Here is a 14394-nt window from a genome sequence, read left to right on the forward strand (position 1 = left end):
GGAAACCTCAGGGCTTGTTGGGTTTTTTTTCCTCACGTTTAATTCAGTATCACAGAAGCACCAATAAATAGTCGCATCCGCTCCCCGCGAGCTCCCCCGGCCCGGGGCAGGGGACGCCACGGGCCGCCGCGACCTCCGCGGCTCAGGCCCGCTGAGCCGCAGCCCCGCTCGGCATCGCGAGAGTTCCGAACGGGTGGGACCAGGCTTTTTCCGGAAGTGGGCGTGGCCCGGCCGCCTATAGGCAGGAGCGCAACGGGGCCTGCTCTCAAGGGACGTCGTGGGGGCGTGGTCAAGGCTCAGGGGGCGTGGTTCTCGTCTGCAGCTGTCACAATGACGTCCATCCAGATGCGCATAGCTTCCGGGCTCGGGGCCACCATGTAGAAAAGGCGTTCGTAGGTTTTGACGCAGAACGTCAGGCGGGGGCTGGGGCTCTGCAAGTAGGAAAGGGGGGTTAGGGAGACAGGCGCTGCTCCCCCGCTTCCATTCCCCCCACCCCCTTCCCCAGCCTGGACTGCAACCCCTCCCACGCCACTTGCTGGCTGGGTAGCTTTGGTCAAGTTACTCAAGTTCCTGGTCTGAGTTTTTTCCATTTGTCTTGCTAAAGAGTGTTCAAGCCACAGCCTGACACTCAGCCCTGTAATCCTTAGCAATTCAGGAGCCTAAGATCTGAAGAGCAAGGTTCGAGGACAGCTTGGTCAGGAAAGTCTGTCTTATCTCCAGTTAACCCAGAAAAAGGGTGGAAGTGGAGCTGTGACCTAAGAGGGGGAGCACCAGCCTTAAGCAAGAAAAAGCTCATGGAAGTGCCCAGGCCTGGAGTTCAAGCCCATTAATGGCACTAAATAAATAACAAAGAGTGCTAGTTACCTCACTGGTTAAGAGGATTACAGAAAAAAATATGTAAAAAAGAAACGTTTATGTAAAATGACATTACTACACCAGGAACCAAAGGAATTTTAAAAGGACCAACCATAAGCCCTTTACCCAGCCTTATTTTATTACACTAGAAATACAGACATTTAAATTCCATCTCCTGAGGTGGTAGATAATGGCTCACGCCTGTAATCCTAGCTACTCAGGAGGCTCCGATCTGAGGATTGCAGTTCAAAGCCAGCCCAAGGCAAGGAAAGTGTGTGAAACTCTAACTCCAATTAACCACCAGATAACCGGAAGTGGAGCTGTGGCTTAAAGTGGTAGAGCACTAGCCTTGAGCAGAAAAGCTCAAGGATGGTGCCCTGGCTCTGAGTTCAAGCTCCACAACCAACAAAAATAAAAAGTAATAAATTCCCTCATTCCCCCCCCCCAAAAAAAAATAATCTAGCCTCCTCCTGGTTAGCAATTGAGAAATGTTAGTGTCTAAAATCCATTTAACTGAGCCACCTACTGGCCAACCCCAACCTGTAGGTATCATCTATGCCTATATTTTAGCCCAGAGTGTGTCCAAGTTTGCTCATTTCACAGATAAGAAAACTAAGGCTGGCAAAGTCAGTCTTCTGACATCACACAGCCGGGATTGCAAGTGAAGCTTTAGAAAGCCTTGTGTTGGTTCCTCTCCACAGAGCACCCCACAGATTCCATCAGTTGCCAACACTGAACCTTTTACCCCTGCACTTTTACAGGCGGAGGGGAGGGAAACAACTGGGGGCTGGGCTCTGTGGCACACGCCTGTAATCCCAGCTACTCGAGCTCGGAGGAGCCACACATGGGGTTGGGGGCACTCCACCTTGAAGGCACAGCGTAAGTGGTCATAGTAGACTTCTTCAATGGCCTGGAAGTAGATGACACCTTTGAGCTTGGTCTCCTCCTTGTCTGATGGAGGGAGAGAAGAAACAGGCGGGGGAGGTGCGAATGGGTGGTGGGGTGGGGCTGCACTGGGGGAGGGAGGAAGGGGAGGGGTCTGGAGTCCCAAGGCTGGAAGGTGAATTCCTATTCAAGCTAGGTGGGTGCAGGTGTCAGACTGCACCTATAGGGGTGGTCTTGGAGGGAGCTTAGGGGGGACTCTTGGGAGAAGAGCAGGATGGAGCCAGGGCCCCAATTCCCAAATCCTGGAGAGGGACGGGGGTGAGTATGGTTCTGGCGTGTGGAGCCCTGAGGTTGGAAGGCTAGGGCCCGGGTTCCCTGGGGTGCCAGCCCGAGGTGAGGCCTGGAGCCCGGACCCCGCAGCCCGCGCCCGGGGCTTACCTGCGTAGTAGGCCAGGCGGCGGGCCTGGCGGTCGAAGCAGAACCACCGCTTCCTCCAGGTCTTGATGCGGCCCCCCATCTTCACCAGAGGTCCACGGCAGCAGCCCCCGGACACCCTCACGTGGGGACAGCTTTCGGGGTTGTGACCCCAGCGTTCCAGGTGCTGCCGGAGGTCCAGGACACGAGGCCCAGGGGGGCGTGGTGGGGGCGTGGGTGGGGCCTGCAGAGAGCGGAGATGTGGTGGCTACTGGGGAGCCAGGAAACGGGGTTCCTAAAGCTTGGAGACCTGGCCAACAGGCCATGATGCCTAATTTTTTTTTATTTTTTATTTTTATTTTGCCAGTCCTGGGGCTTGAACTCAGGGCCTGAGCACTGTCCCTGAGCTTCTTTTGTTCAGGGCTAGCACTCTACCACTTGAGCCACAGCACCACTTCCAGTCTTTTCTGTGTATGTGGTACTGAGGAATTGAACCCAGGGCTTCACACATGCTAGGCAAGCCCTCTACCACTGAGCCACATTCCCAGCCCCATGATGCCTAGATTTTTATTCCTTAAGATTGGGTTTGGGGAACTTCTTGGCCAGGGTTGGCCTCAAACTATGATCCTCCCAATTTGGGCCTCCCCAGCAGCTAGGATGACAAAGTGGACATCACTGTGCTTAGCTTCCCTGTACAGTTTGTGGGAAAGGATAGGGGTGGATGGGTCATGGTGCTTGAACTCAGAGCCTGGGTGCTGTCCATGAACTTTTCTGCTCAAGACTAGTGCTTTACCACTTAAGCCACAGTTCCACTTCTGGCTTTTTGCTGGTTAACTGGAGATAAGAGTCAAATGGACTTTCCTGTCTGGGTTGGCTTTGAATTGTGATCCTTAGATCTCAGCCTTCTGAGTGGCTAGGATTACAGGTAGGAGCCACGGAGCGTTACTAGTTTTAAATAATGCAGAGGCACAATGCAGGGCACAAAGCCAGCACAGGGGACACGGACGGGGACACTGCTCACCACAGGGGACTGTTGAATAAATGATGCTACAAGGCATGGCAGACTACCTCAAAGTGTGCTTCATTTTTATGAGGACACGCACTGACACAGACTTGCTGTGTTTATTTCATGAACACTTTCCTGCCCAGGCTGGCTTTGAACCACGATCCTCAGATCTCAGCCTCCTGAGTCGCTAGGACGACAGGCGTATGCCACCAGCACCCAGCTTAAGGCTCAGTTTTTAAGAGCCCCAGCATAGACTTGTTCAGAGGAGGGGAAACTGAGGCACGAAGACGGGGCAGCTGGGCCAATGGTAACACTTGTGCTGAGAACACAAAAGGCTCTGGGATGGACCACAGCACACGAACAAAACAAAAATGGCACCGTTTGCCTAGAACATCCATGCCACAGACGCGTGAAAGAGAGCATCCGGGCAACTCCTACCCTTCCCAACCCCGGACGCTCAAAAGACCTGCAGAGCAAAGGCGATGGACACACCGGGCAGGGAGAAGGCAGGTAAGACTGACCGTAATGGCAGGAACTGCAGGGCCTGAGGGTCTGCTGTCTGCACCTCTCCTTGTCCCTTCCTGTGGGTTGGGGTGCAGGGACAGTGAGCATGCCACCCCGAGACAAGTGGAGGGGATGGACAGGCTTAGGGTCTGAGGGAGGAGGCTGGGGCCTGGACTCCTGGGTCTGAGGGAGGAGGACTGGGGTCTGGACTCCTGAGTCTGAGGGAGGAGGACTGGGATCTGGACCCCTGGGTCTGAGGGAGGAGGGTTGGGGTCTGGGGGAAGCAGGGCTGGGGTCTGAGCGGGGAGAATCTCCCGTCTGCAGGAGGGGGCGCGGGGGTCTCACCCTGGCTTTGAGCAGACGCTCTCTCTCTGCCACAGCCTGCTGCAGTAGCCGTTCCATGTGGGCGATGTCCGGGTGCAGGGCTCCATAGCTGGATGGAGGAGGCGGAGAAGGGTGGGGAGGGGCAGAGAGGGGTGTGGTCACCATGGCTCCACCTCCTCCTCCTCTGCTCTGCCCCCTCCTCTCCCTGGGATCCCACCTGCTCCCAGGGCCACAGTTCAGCAGCTGATAGAGCGGGTGTCTTCCTGAGGTCCCCACTGCTGGGCCAAGGCCCGAGGCCTTCAGGGGTGCTGGGGAAGTGAGGGTGGGGTTAGAAGGCTGGGGTACTCCCCTGCCCCAACCCTTGAACTTCTCTCTGCAGACCTGCCTTCACCTCTGTCTTCTGCCTCGGCCCAGGGGTCCACTGGGGAGCAAGAGGGGGAGGGGAGGGTCCTCACCTGTACAGTGGACAGACAGAGGTCGAGGAGACCCTTTCTGGCTCACACGCTCTCCCCTTTTCCGGGGCAGGCTTCCAGTCCTCTGGAGGCCAATGGAGCCCTGAAAACACACAAAGCCTGTTGTGATTCTGATCAGAAATGTCCCCTAAAAACTGATGCCTTTCACAGCCAGGCATCGGTGGCTCACACCTGTCATCCCAGCTACTCAGGAAGCTGAGATCTGAGGATCACAGTTCAAAGCCAGCCCAAGAAGGAAAGTCCAGGACACTCACCTCCAATAGCAGAAAGCCAAAAGTGGCACTGTGGCTCAAAGTGGTATAGTGCTAGCCTTGAGCAAAAGAGCTCAGGGACAGTGCCCAGGCCCTGAGTTCAAGCTCCAGGACTGGCAAAACAACAACAAACTAATGCCTTCAGCCAGGTGCTGGTGTCTCATGCCTATAATCCCAGCTACTCAGGAAGTTGAGATCTGATTATTGTGCCCCAAGTGGTAGAGTGCCAGCCTTCAGTGAAAATAGGACAGAAGCAGCATTGAAGTTCTGAGTTCAAGCCCCAATACCAGCGCGCGTGCACGCGCGCGCGCACGCACACACACACACACACACACACACACGAACCCCAGTTTGGAGGATTTTTTTTGGGGGGGTCCAGTCATGGGGCCTGAACTCTGGGCCTGGGCGCTGTCCCTCAGCTCTTCAGCTCAAGGCTAGTGCTCTACCACTTGAGCCACAGCGCCACTTCCGGCTTTTTTCTTTTTGGTTATGTGGTGCTCAGGAATTGAACCCAGGGCCCCAGGCATGCAAGGCAAGCACTCTACCACTGAGCCACCTTCCCAGCCCTGGAGGATTTTTTTATGGAAGAAGGTTTGGGTTTTTCTTCAGTGCTGGGTATGAAACTTAGGGCCTCTTGAATACGAGGCAAACACCCTACCACTGAACCCCAATTCCAACTGCCGTGAGACTCCCCATTTTAGAAAGGAAAGTTTGGGAAGATGAACATATGAGGAAAGTCAGTGCTGGTGGCTCACACCTGTAATACTAGCTACTTAGGAGGCTAAGATTGGGAGGATCGAGGTTCAGGACCAAGCCTTGGCAAGAAACATCCATTAGAATCCATCTTAACAAAAGACGCTGCTGGGGTTGGGATGGGAATGTATGCTGACATTCCAGCTATGAAGAAGCCTACAACAGGAGGATTACAGTTCAGGCACATGCCTGGGCAAGAAGCAAAACCCAATCTCAAAACTAGCCAGTGCAGGCTAGATGTGGGTAGCTCATGCCTGTAATCCCAGCTTCTCAGGAGACTGAGATCTGAAGCTGGAGATTGGAAGCCAGCCCAGGCAGGAAAGTCCCTAAGACTTGTCTGCAATGAACCAGCAAGAGAAAACCACCAGAAGCCTGGGCCCTGGGGCTCTGCTCTCAGCACCCCCCAACCACCCCACTGACCAGAGAGGCTCATGGGAAAAACCAGCGGCTTCCAGGCACCTGCAGGGAGCTGTGGACGGAGAAGAGACAGGAAGAGGCAGCGGCAGTGGCGGCGGCGGCGGGGTCCTGCAGCACCAGCAGTTGGCGGTCAGTCTTCTGGGTGAACAGGAGCTGGAGAGAGGTGAAGGGGAGACCTGGGCATTGGGGGGTGGGAAGGGGAGGAACTGGCAGTGCCCAGATGCTTGGGTCCCTGCTTCTACTGGCAACCCAGATCTCAAATGAAGAAACCAAGGCTTGGTTCCAAGGAAGCTGGGGCCTAGACCCCTGGGTCTGAGGGAAGAGGCTGGGCCTCTGGGTCTGAGGGAGGAGGCTTGGCACATGATACCTTGGTGAGGGCTTGGCTGGGCTCTGAGAAGTCACCTCCGGGCGTCTCATGCAGGCTGCTGAGCTCAAACAGTCGACTCCGCTCCTACAAACCCCATGGCCCACCATGTGTCAGTGAGCGAGGGCCACCCCCCACCCCACCCCCGTGGCTTTTCCTGAAGCCAGGAAACATGGGGGGGGGGGGGCTGCTGGGGGAAGGCCCACAGCAAGGGAGGATGGAGGACAGGTGTCTGGGGAAATGTACCTGCGTCAGGGCCTGGAGGGCCTCCTCCTTCTTCCGGCTCAGTCCCCGGCTCTCGGCGGCCATCTGCTCCCCCAGCGATCCGAGCTGCTCCTCTAGGACCTGAATGCGACGCTGCAGGGGCCCCAGCCCCAGTGACCCACCTGCCCCCTCGGCCTGCCCTCCCACGGCCTCGCTCCACCCCAATCAATAACAGCAGGAACTGGAGGAGGGGGAGGGACGAGTCCTGTGTTTCCAACTTTTTTCTTTTGTGTCCAAAGAGATCTGGGACAGGTTAGGGAATGGAAGATGGGCTATAGAGGGCAGAGATCCAGGAAGGCAGAGACTTACGGAGAAGAAAGAAGAGAGAAGAGAGAGAGCAAACAAATGCCCGGATAAAACCATAGCATAGTGAACAGGAAAGATGCATAAAGACAGAGCTGTAGAGAAAAGGCAGAGAAAGAAGACAAGATAAAAATAGACACCAGCCAGGTGCCGGTGGCTCACGCCTGTAATCCTAGCTACTCAGGAGGCTGAGATCTGAGGATCCCTGTTCAAAGCCAGCCTGGGCAGGAATGTCCGTGAGACTCATCTCCAATGAATCACCAGAAAACTGGAAGTGGTGCTATGGCTCAAGTGGTAGAACACTCACCTTGAGCTGAAGAGCTCAGGGACAGTGCCCAGGCCTAGAGTTCAGGGCCTATGACCAACACCACCACCACCACCAACATCAAAACAGAGCCGGGAGTTGGTGGCTCATGCCTGTAATCCTAGCTACTCAGGAGGCTGAGATCTGAGGATCGTGGTTCAAAGCCAGCCTGGACAGGAACATCTGTGAGACTCTTATCTCCAATAAACCACCAGAAAAACCAAAAGTGGCGCTGTGGCTCAAGTAGTAGAGCGCTCGCCTTGAGCTGAAGAGTGCAGGGACAGAGCCCAAGCCGAGTTCAAGTCCCAGGACCGACCAAAAAAACAAAAAACAACAAAATAGACACCAGCATGTCAGGGCATGCCTGTAATTCCTGCACTGGGAAGACTGGATCAGGAGGCTGGAGAGTTCAAGGCCAGTCTGGGCTACATAGCTAGACCGTGTCAAGACAAGGAAGAGGGGAGGAAGAGAGGGAGGAAGGAGAACGGAAAAGGAAAAAAAAAAAAAACAAGCTAGGTGCTATTAGCTCATGCCTATAATCCCAGCTACTCAGAAGGCTGAGATCTGAGGATCTCAGTTTGAAGTCAGCCCAGGTAGAAAAGCCCAGGAAGACAAGAGTTTCCAATTAACCAGCCAAAAGCCAGAAGTGAAGCTGTGGTTCAAGTGGTAGAGCACCACCCTTGAGGGAGGAAAAAAAAAAAAGCCAAGCAAGAGCAAGAGGCCCTAAGTTCCAGTTCCAGCAGAGCACACACACACACATTCAAAAACAGAAAAACAAGAAAAAACCCAGGGCCTGCCTGGCGGGCTTGTGGTAAGATTCCATGAGCCAGTGCTCAGTAGCTGCCGTGGGCTGCAGGCATAGTCAGGGACGGGGCGGGACAGTGCCCTGGGCTCACCCTGTGTTGCGCCACGCTGGCCTGGAGCTCCTGGACCCTGGGGTCTGACACTGAGGCCCCAGGGCCATCTCTGTCCTCCTCCTCCTGCCGGCTCTCCCGCTCCAGCTGCTGGAACTCCAGATCCTCATAGGCCCGCTGGGCCACATCCAGCTGCTCCCTCATCTGTGGTGGACAGAGGCCCGGATGCTGGAGCCCAGGGAAGCCGTGGGCGGGGCCAGGACTCCTGGATGCCTGGGTCTGAGGGAGGAGGGGTTGGGACACCCTCATCTCTGGGAGATCCTCACCTCTTGTACCCCATGCAGAAAGCGCTCGCGCTGGTCCTCAGGCTGGGAATCGAGCTGCCCCTCAGCGTCCCGGAGTCTCTGGCGAAGATGCTCCACCCGCTCCCGCTCCTGGTGCAGCCGCCTCTGCTCCTGCAAGAACCATGGCCGTGCCAGGCGCCGGGGGCTCACGCCTGTCATCTCAGGAGGCTGAGATCTGAGGATCCCAGTTCAAAGCCAGCCTGGGCAGGAAAGTCTGTGAGACTTTTATCTCCAATAAACCACTCAGAAAACCGGAAGTGGCGCTGTGGCTCAAGTGGTAGAGTGCTCACCTTGAGCTGAAGAGCTGAGGGACAGCGCCCAGAGTTCAAACCCCATGACCGACCAAAAGAAAAGGAACTACGGCCGTGCTGTGTGCCTCAGCCTGTGCTCAGGGCAGGACCCCCGTCACCCGGCTGGGAGGCCCCAGATCACACACCCAGCTACGGCATGGCGCCAGGATAACCGGGACCCTGACGGATCCACACAAGTGTCCTAGAGAAGGCACCAAGCAAACAGCCCTCCTCCCTCAGACCCAGGGGTCCAGGCCCCAGGCTTCCTCCCTCAGACCGTCCGGCTCTTTCTCATTCACCAGATCAAGTTATCCTCAGCCACTCTCTTGTCCACATTGTCATCTCCCTGTCCTAGTTACCACACCAGAGTCCAGGCCCCTGCCCTGCGTGCCTGCTGGGTCTCCTCTCCTTCCAGAGCCTACTGGCTCCCTTCCCTGGCCTCTGGGCCTCTCTTGCCCTGGCCTCTCAGCCTCCCTCTAGCTCATGTTTTTGGGTTTTTTTGTTTTTTTTGGGTCCGGTCATGGGGCCTGAACTCTGGGCCTAGGCGCTGTCCCTCAGCTCTTCAGCTCAAGGCTAGCGCTCTACCACTTGAGCCACAGCGCCACTTCCGGCTTTTTTCTTTTTGCTTATGTGGTGCTGAGGAATCGAACCCAGGGCCTCAGGCATGCAAGGCAAGCGCTCTACCACTGAGCCACCTTCCCAGCCCTAGCTCATGTTTTTTTTTCATCTGCCCTTCCCAGCCTTGCCCCTGAGGTAGCCCTGGCATTGTCTGGAGGACTCCGAAGGAGCTAGTGCCCACCCTCCCGTCCATCTCCTTGAAGGATGACCTCGAACCCAGATGCACCCCAGCTGGTAGTCCTCCCATGGCCCCAGGAAACCAAATCAGACACACGCCCTGTCCATTCCCAGCTCCTCTTCCTATCTTCCCACCCCGGCCAGCTTTGCTTCCCAAACTTATACTTTTCAACCTCTGTGTACCTGTTCCATTCTGTTCCCTCTGCACCAAATACCCTTCCAGCTCCATGCATCTCCTCAGGAAGAAATATTCCCTGATTCTCAGGCTCTTTGCAAGTCGCTCACATCCAGGGAACTCAAGATTCCTGGAGCAGGAGTTACCCCCTAACCTCAGAGCTGTGTTACACTGCCCTAGCAGTCCTAGATTAAAATCACCATTGGTCCCCAATATTTGCTCAGAAAGTACAAAGTAGGCCAGGTAGGGTGGGGTACATTTGTAATACCAGCACTGCAGAGACTGAGACAAAAAGATCTCAACTTGGACACCAGCCTGGATCGACATAGCAAGACCTTGTCAGGAAAATTTTAAAAATAATTTAAAAATAAAAAATAAGTGGGCTGGGAAGGTGGCTCAGTGGTAGAGTGCTTGCCTCACATGCATGAGGCCCTGGGTTCGATTCCCTAACACCACATAAGCAAAAAGAAAAAAAGCCAGAAGTGGCGCTGTGGCTCAAGTGGTAGAGCGCTAGCCTTGAGCTGAAGAGTTGAGGAACAGCACCCAGGCCCAGAGTTCAGGCCCCACGACCGGACCCAAAAAAATAAACAAATAAAATAAAAAATAAGGGCCGGGCGCCGGTGGCTCACGCCTGTAATCCTAGCTACTCAGGAGGCTGAGATCTGAGAATCGCGGTTCAAAGCCAGCCCGGGCAGGAAAGACCGTGAGACTCCTATCTCCAATAAACCACTAGAAAACCGGAAGTGGCGCTGTAGCTCAAGTGGTAGAGCGCTCGCCTTGAGCTGAAGAGCTGAGGGACAGCGCCCAAGCCCAGAGTTCAAGCCCCATGACCGACAAAAAAAAATAAAAAAATAAAAAAATAAATAAAAAATAAAAAATAAGGGGCTGGGAAGGTGGCTCAGTGGTAGAGTGCTTGCCTTGCATGCCTGAGGCCCTGGGTTCGATTCCTCAGCACCACATAAGCAAAAAGAAAAAAGCCAGAAGTGGCGCTGTGGCTCAAGTGGTAGAGCGCTAGCCTTGAGCTGAAGAGCTGAGGGACAGCACCCAGGCCCAGAGTTCAGGCCCCACGACCAGACCCAAAAAATAAAATAAAATAAAATAAAATGAACAGGTCAGCTGGGCTCTGGGGATTATGCCTGTCATCCTAGCTACTCAGGAGGCTGAGATCTGAGGATCAAGGTTCAAAGTCAGCCAGGGCAGGAAGAAAACCAGGAATGGAGCTGTGGCTTAATGTGGCTAGAATGCTAGCCTTTAGCAGACGTGCTGAGGGACAGTGTCCAGGCCCTGAGTTCAAGTCCTAGGATGACAAAACAACAACAAAGAACACAACGAGACAACAACATGGGGCTGGGAAGGTGGCTCAGTGGTAGAGTGCTTGCCTAGCATGCATGAAGCCCTGGGGTCAACTCCTCAGTCCCACAAACACAGAAAAGGCTGGAAGTGTCGTTGTGGGTCAAGGGGTAGAGTGCTAGCCTTGAACAAAAGAAGTTCAGGGACAGTGCCCCAGGCCTTGAGTTCAAGTCCCAGGACTGACAAAAACAAACAAAAAAAGACAAGAAAACACAAAGAGCATTTGAAGCGATGGAGCTTTTCTTTGTAGCTTAGCCACCATCTGCTCTCAGGGAGTGGCAGAGCCCTAGGCACTGACCACTTATCACTGGTCACACTACCTTGGCATGAGACCAGCCACATCCTGCCTGGGAACAAAAGGACTTGTTTTCCCCAACAGCAGGGAACAGCTGGGGCAGAGAGAGAACCATTAGAGATAAACCTGCATCAGCTCAACCCCAGATCACAGGCTGGCCTTCCTGGTGTGGACTCCAACAAGTGCCCCGCCCCCCCTTCACTCTCTCTCGCTTTCTGTGTGTGTGTGTGAACTGGAGATTGAACTCAGGGCCTGGACACTGACCCTGGGCTTCTTTTGCTCAAGGCTAATGTTCAACTACTTCAACCACATCTCCATTTCTGGCTTTTTGGTGTTTCATTGGAGATAAGAGTTTCACGTACTTTCCTGCCTGGGCTGCCTTCAAACCCCAATCCTCAGATCTCAGCCTCCTGGATAGCTAGGATGACAGGCAGAGTCACTGGCGCCCCGCTCACTTCCCGGTTTTTGCTAGTTCACTGGAGTTAAGAATCTCTCAAATTTGTCTTTCGTAGGCTGATTTTAAACCGAGAGCTTCAGATCTCAGCCTCCTGGGTAACTGAAATTATAGGCATGGGCCACTGGTGCGCGGAGGGAGAGCATCTGTCTAGCATATGAAGTCCTGAGTTCAATCCCTAGTACACTCACACACAATATTTGAAAGGTTGGAGAGTACAGGACACAGGGGTAATCTGACTTAAAAAACAACAACACTTTCATGCTATGTTGAACATGAACTGTACAACGTGTGGGTGGGGATGGGAGGGAGAAATTGGGAGAGGAGAGCAGGGGTGACATTGTGGGAGAAGAAATGTACTCTCTGCCTGACCTACAGAACTGTAACCCCTCTGTGCATCACCTTTGTAATAACAATTTAAAAACTTTTGTGGCTTTGATATTTTTCTGATTATGACATTTGAAGAGCAGACAGCCAGGAGACCACGGAAGGGGGCTCCGGTGAGTCAGAACCCCCACAATCACAGTCAGGAAGGGAGGAGGGGAATGAGGAGAGAGGAAGAAAACCGGTGGAGAAGTCAAAGGTCAAACCAACCTGTTCCCGCAGCTCCTGGCTGCCCCTGGTCGCGTCCACCTGCCGGTCCAGCAGCTCCCGAAGCCGCTCCTCCTCCCGCCGGGCCGCCACGCGCTCCCCGGCCAGCTCACCTCGAAGCAGGGCCACCTCCACCTCCATCTGCCCAGACAGAGAGCGCGAGGCCTGGGGTCCTGGGGTCCATGGGGTGGGTATGCTCCCCTCCCCGCCCTCCGCCCCTAGGCCTCACCTCGATCCGCAGCTCCTTCCTCTGGCGCTGCAGCTCCTTGACCCGCTGCTCCATCAGGGCCACGCGGGTCAGCGCCTCCAGCTGCTGCGCCCGCAGCCGCCGCGCCGCTCCCCGCACCCCCTCCCCGGAGGAGGAGATGAGCGCGGTGGGTGTGGCCGGGGCCGGAGCTGCAGCCTCGAGCTGGGAGCCGGAGGGGGCGTGGTCACATGAGGCCACGCCCCTTCCCCAAGCCCCTCCCCCGATCAATCACCACATAGGTCCGACCCCTCAGCGCGCCCCCCATTCTAGCCCCCCCCCCCGCTTCCTGTTCTATGTACTTAGGCTAAGGATGGAGAGCGGGGCCGGTGGGGTGGTCACCAGATCAGATTCTTTGGGGGGCAAAAGGGGGGTCCTAGCTCCCACCCCAAGGGGTACAAAGCACTGTTGGTTATAGGAGGCATTTGTTTTCCTTATCCAGCCTAACTCTCTTTCCCTGGATCTCTGGGTCCTTTTCTTCCCGGGGGGGGGTCGTCTCTCTCTGACTCAGTTTATCTGTCTGAATGGCTAAGGCTCTTTCTCTCCTTTTTTTCCCTGGAATTTCCCCTGTCGCTAACCCCACCTCCGTCTGTCTCTCCTCCTTGTCCCGTTGGGATCTTGGTCTGTCCGTCTCTGGATCTGGCTAGTGTCTGTCTGTCCGAGTCTCTCTGGTTCCAGGTCGACTTTTTGCTGTCTTTCTCGGGGTGTCTCTACCAGTCTCGGGGTATCTCCGCTTATCTCCACTTTCCTGCTTTCTCTCTACCTGTCTGTCTGTCCATCTATCTGTCCGTCCGGGTCTCCCTCCGTCTGTATCTTTGTCTCTCTGGGCCTCCTCAGTGTCTCCACCCGGCCTCTATTCTCCGTGTCCATCTCTGTCCTCTCTGCCCATCTCCGCGTCCGTCCCCTGCTAGGGTGTGGGCCCCGTCGGGGTGACCCCCGCCCCCCACCTGGGCTGCCGCCCCACGGGCCCCTCACCTCCTCCCGGCAGCTCTCCGTGCTGCTGCCTTCCCCGACTTCTTCCTCTTCCTCGGCCTGCTGATTCGCTCCCGGGCGGCTCGGGAGCTCCGCGGGGACCCCGGGCGCCTCTTGCACTTGGGGCTCCTCGGAAAGTCCCTGGGGTTGAGCAGCTTCTTGGGGAAAGGCTTCAGCGTCGCATTCCGGGACGGATGGCGAAGTCGGGGTCCCCTCCTCGGGGCTGCTGGGCGTCCCCATAGCCGCTTTGGATTCCAGCGGGGTGGGCGTGGCCAGGGTGCGCGAGGGGCGTGGCCTTAGGAATCGGGCAGGGGCCTGCGGGCCTCGGGGGCGTGGCCTGGAAGCTCGGAGGGCGTGGTCTAAGAGTTCAAAGAATGGCGCTGAGCATCCCGAGGGCGTGTCCTGAAGTTTCCGGGGGCGGGGAATGAGGTTGGGCGAAGGCTGATTGCTCCTAAGGAGACACGCCCCCAGAGGCGGGACGGGAATTTGAGTCCGCGATGGGGAGATGGGGGTCCCAGCGCTCCCCCTAACTGGCCTCCCTCCTATCAGGAGTCAGGCCTTGAACCCACTCAACAGCCCCCCCCTCCACGCCCCGCTTAATTTCCTGCACTACCTTTATGGCACCCCATCTCCTCCCTCCGGGACTCCCCGCCCCGCTCCGCCCGGGAGCTCGCAGTCTTTCTCCCGGCCCCACTGCACTGGGGGTGGGGAGCCCCCAGAGATCGGGGATCCCAGTCTCCACCTTTTGGGACAAGCCCTGGGGCCTCTCAGGAAAGGGATCCCCGACTTCCAGCCCTCCTTTCCCGCTCCTGCCCGGCAGCCGCGGCCCTCCTCACCAGCTCAGGCTTCGGCGCCTCCGCTCTGCGCCCTGCGCCCGGGCCCCGCCGCTTCTGCTGCAGGACAGGTGGCTGGG

General features: G+C 56.1%; 1 protein-coding gene across 2 annotated transcripts; it reads right to left on the reverse strand.

The window, feature by feature from the left end:
* Positions 1–14394, reverse strand: LOC138813466 (pleckstrin homology-like domain family B member 3). Of its 2 annotated transcripts, none has more exons than XM_070001900.1 (16): positions 14318–14394; positions 13485–13932; positions 12495–12674; positions 12269–12406; positions 8298–8426; positions 8014–8175; positions 6493–6603; positions 6250–6333; positions 5925–6035; positions 4444–4543; positions 4206–4296; positions 4010–4097; positions 3682–3741; positions 2179–2398; positions 1721–1806; positions 1–431 (listed from the first exon to the last, which is right to left on the reverse strand). In XM_070001900.1, exons 2-16 carry the CDS (start codon positions 13719–13721, stop codon positions 297–299), a joined length of 1932 nt encoding a protein of 643 aa, XP_069858001.1. In that variant the 5' UTR covers positions 13722–13932; positions 14318–14394; the 3' UTR covers positions 1–296. The 2 variants fall into 2 exon arrangements, with proteins under 2 accessions (XP_069858001.1, XP_069858010.1); XM_070001909.1 differs by having other exon boundaries at positions 13485–13840; positions 14318–14392.

This window comes from Dipodomys merriami, unplaced genomic scaffold, assembly GCF_024711535.1.
Source record: "Dipodomys merriami isolate MVZ:Mamm:240054 unplaced genomic scaffold, mDipMer1.0.p SCAF_106, whole genome shotgun sequence".
In the NCBI taxonomy this organism is placed as follows: Eukaryota; Metazoa; Chordata; class Mammalia; order Rodentia; family Heteromyidae; genus Dipodomys; species Dipodomys merriami.

Bases quoted from the DNA above. Each gene is read 5' to 3' on its own strand.
- LOC138813466 (XM_070001900.1), bottom strand. From the start codon at position 13,721: ATGGGGACGCCCAGCAGCCCCGAGGAGGGGACCCCGACTTCGCCATCC. The intron at 8,427-12,268 runs GTTGGTTTGACC...TGGTTCTTGCAG, and splicing joins GCCAGGAGCTGCGGGAACAG to GAGCAGAGGCGGCTGCACCA. The intron at 8,176-8,297 runs GTGAGGATCTCC...TGTCCACCACAG, and splicing joins TTCTGCATGGGGTACAAGAG to ATGAGGGAGCAGCTGGATGT.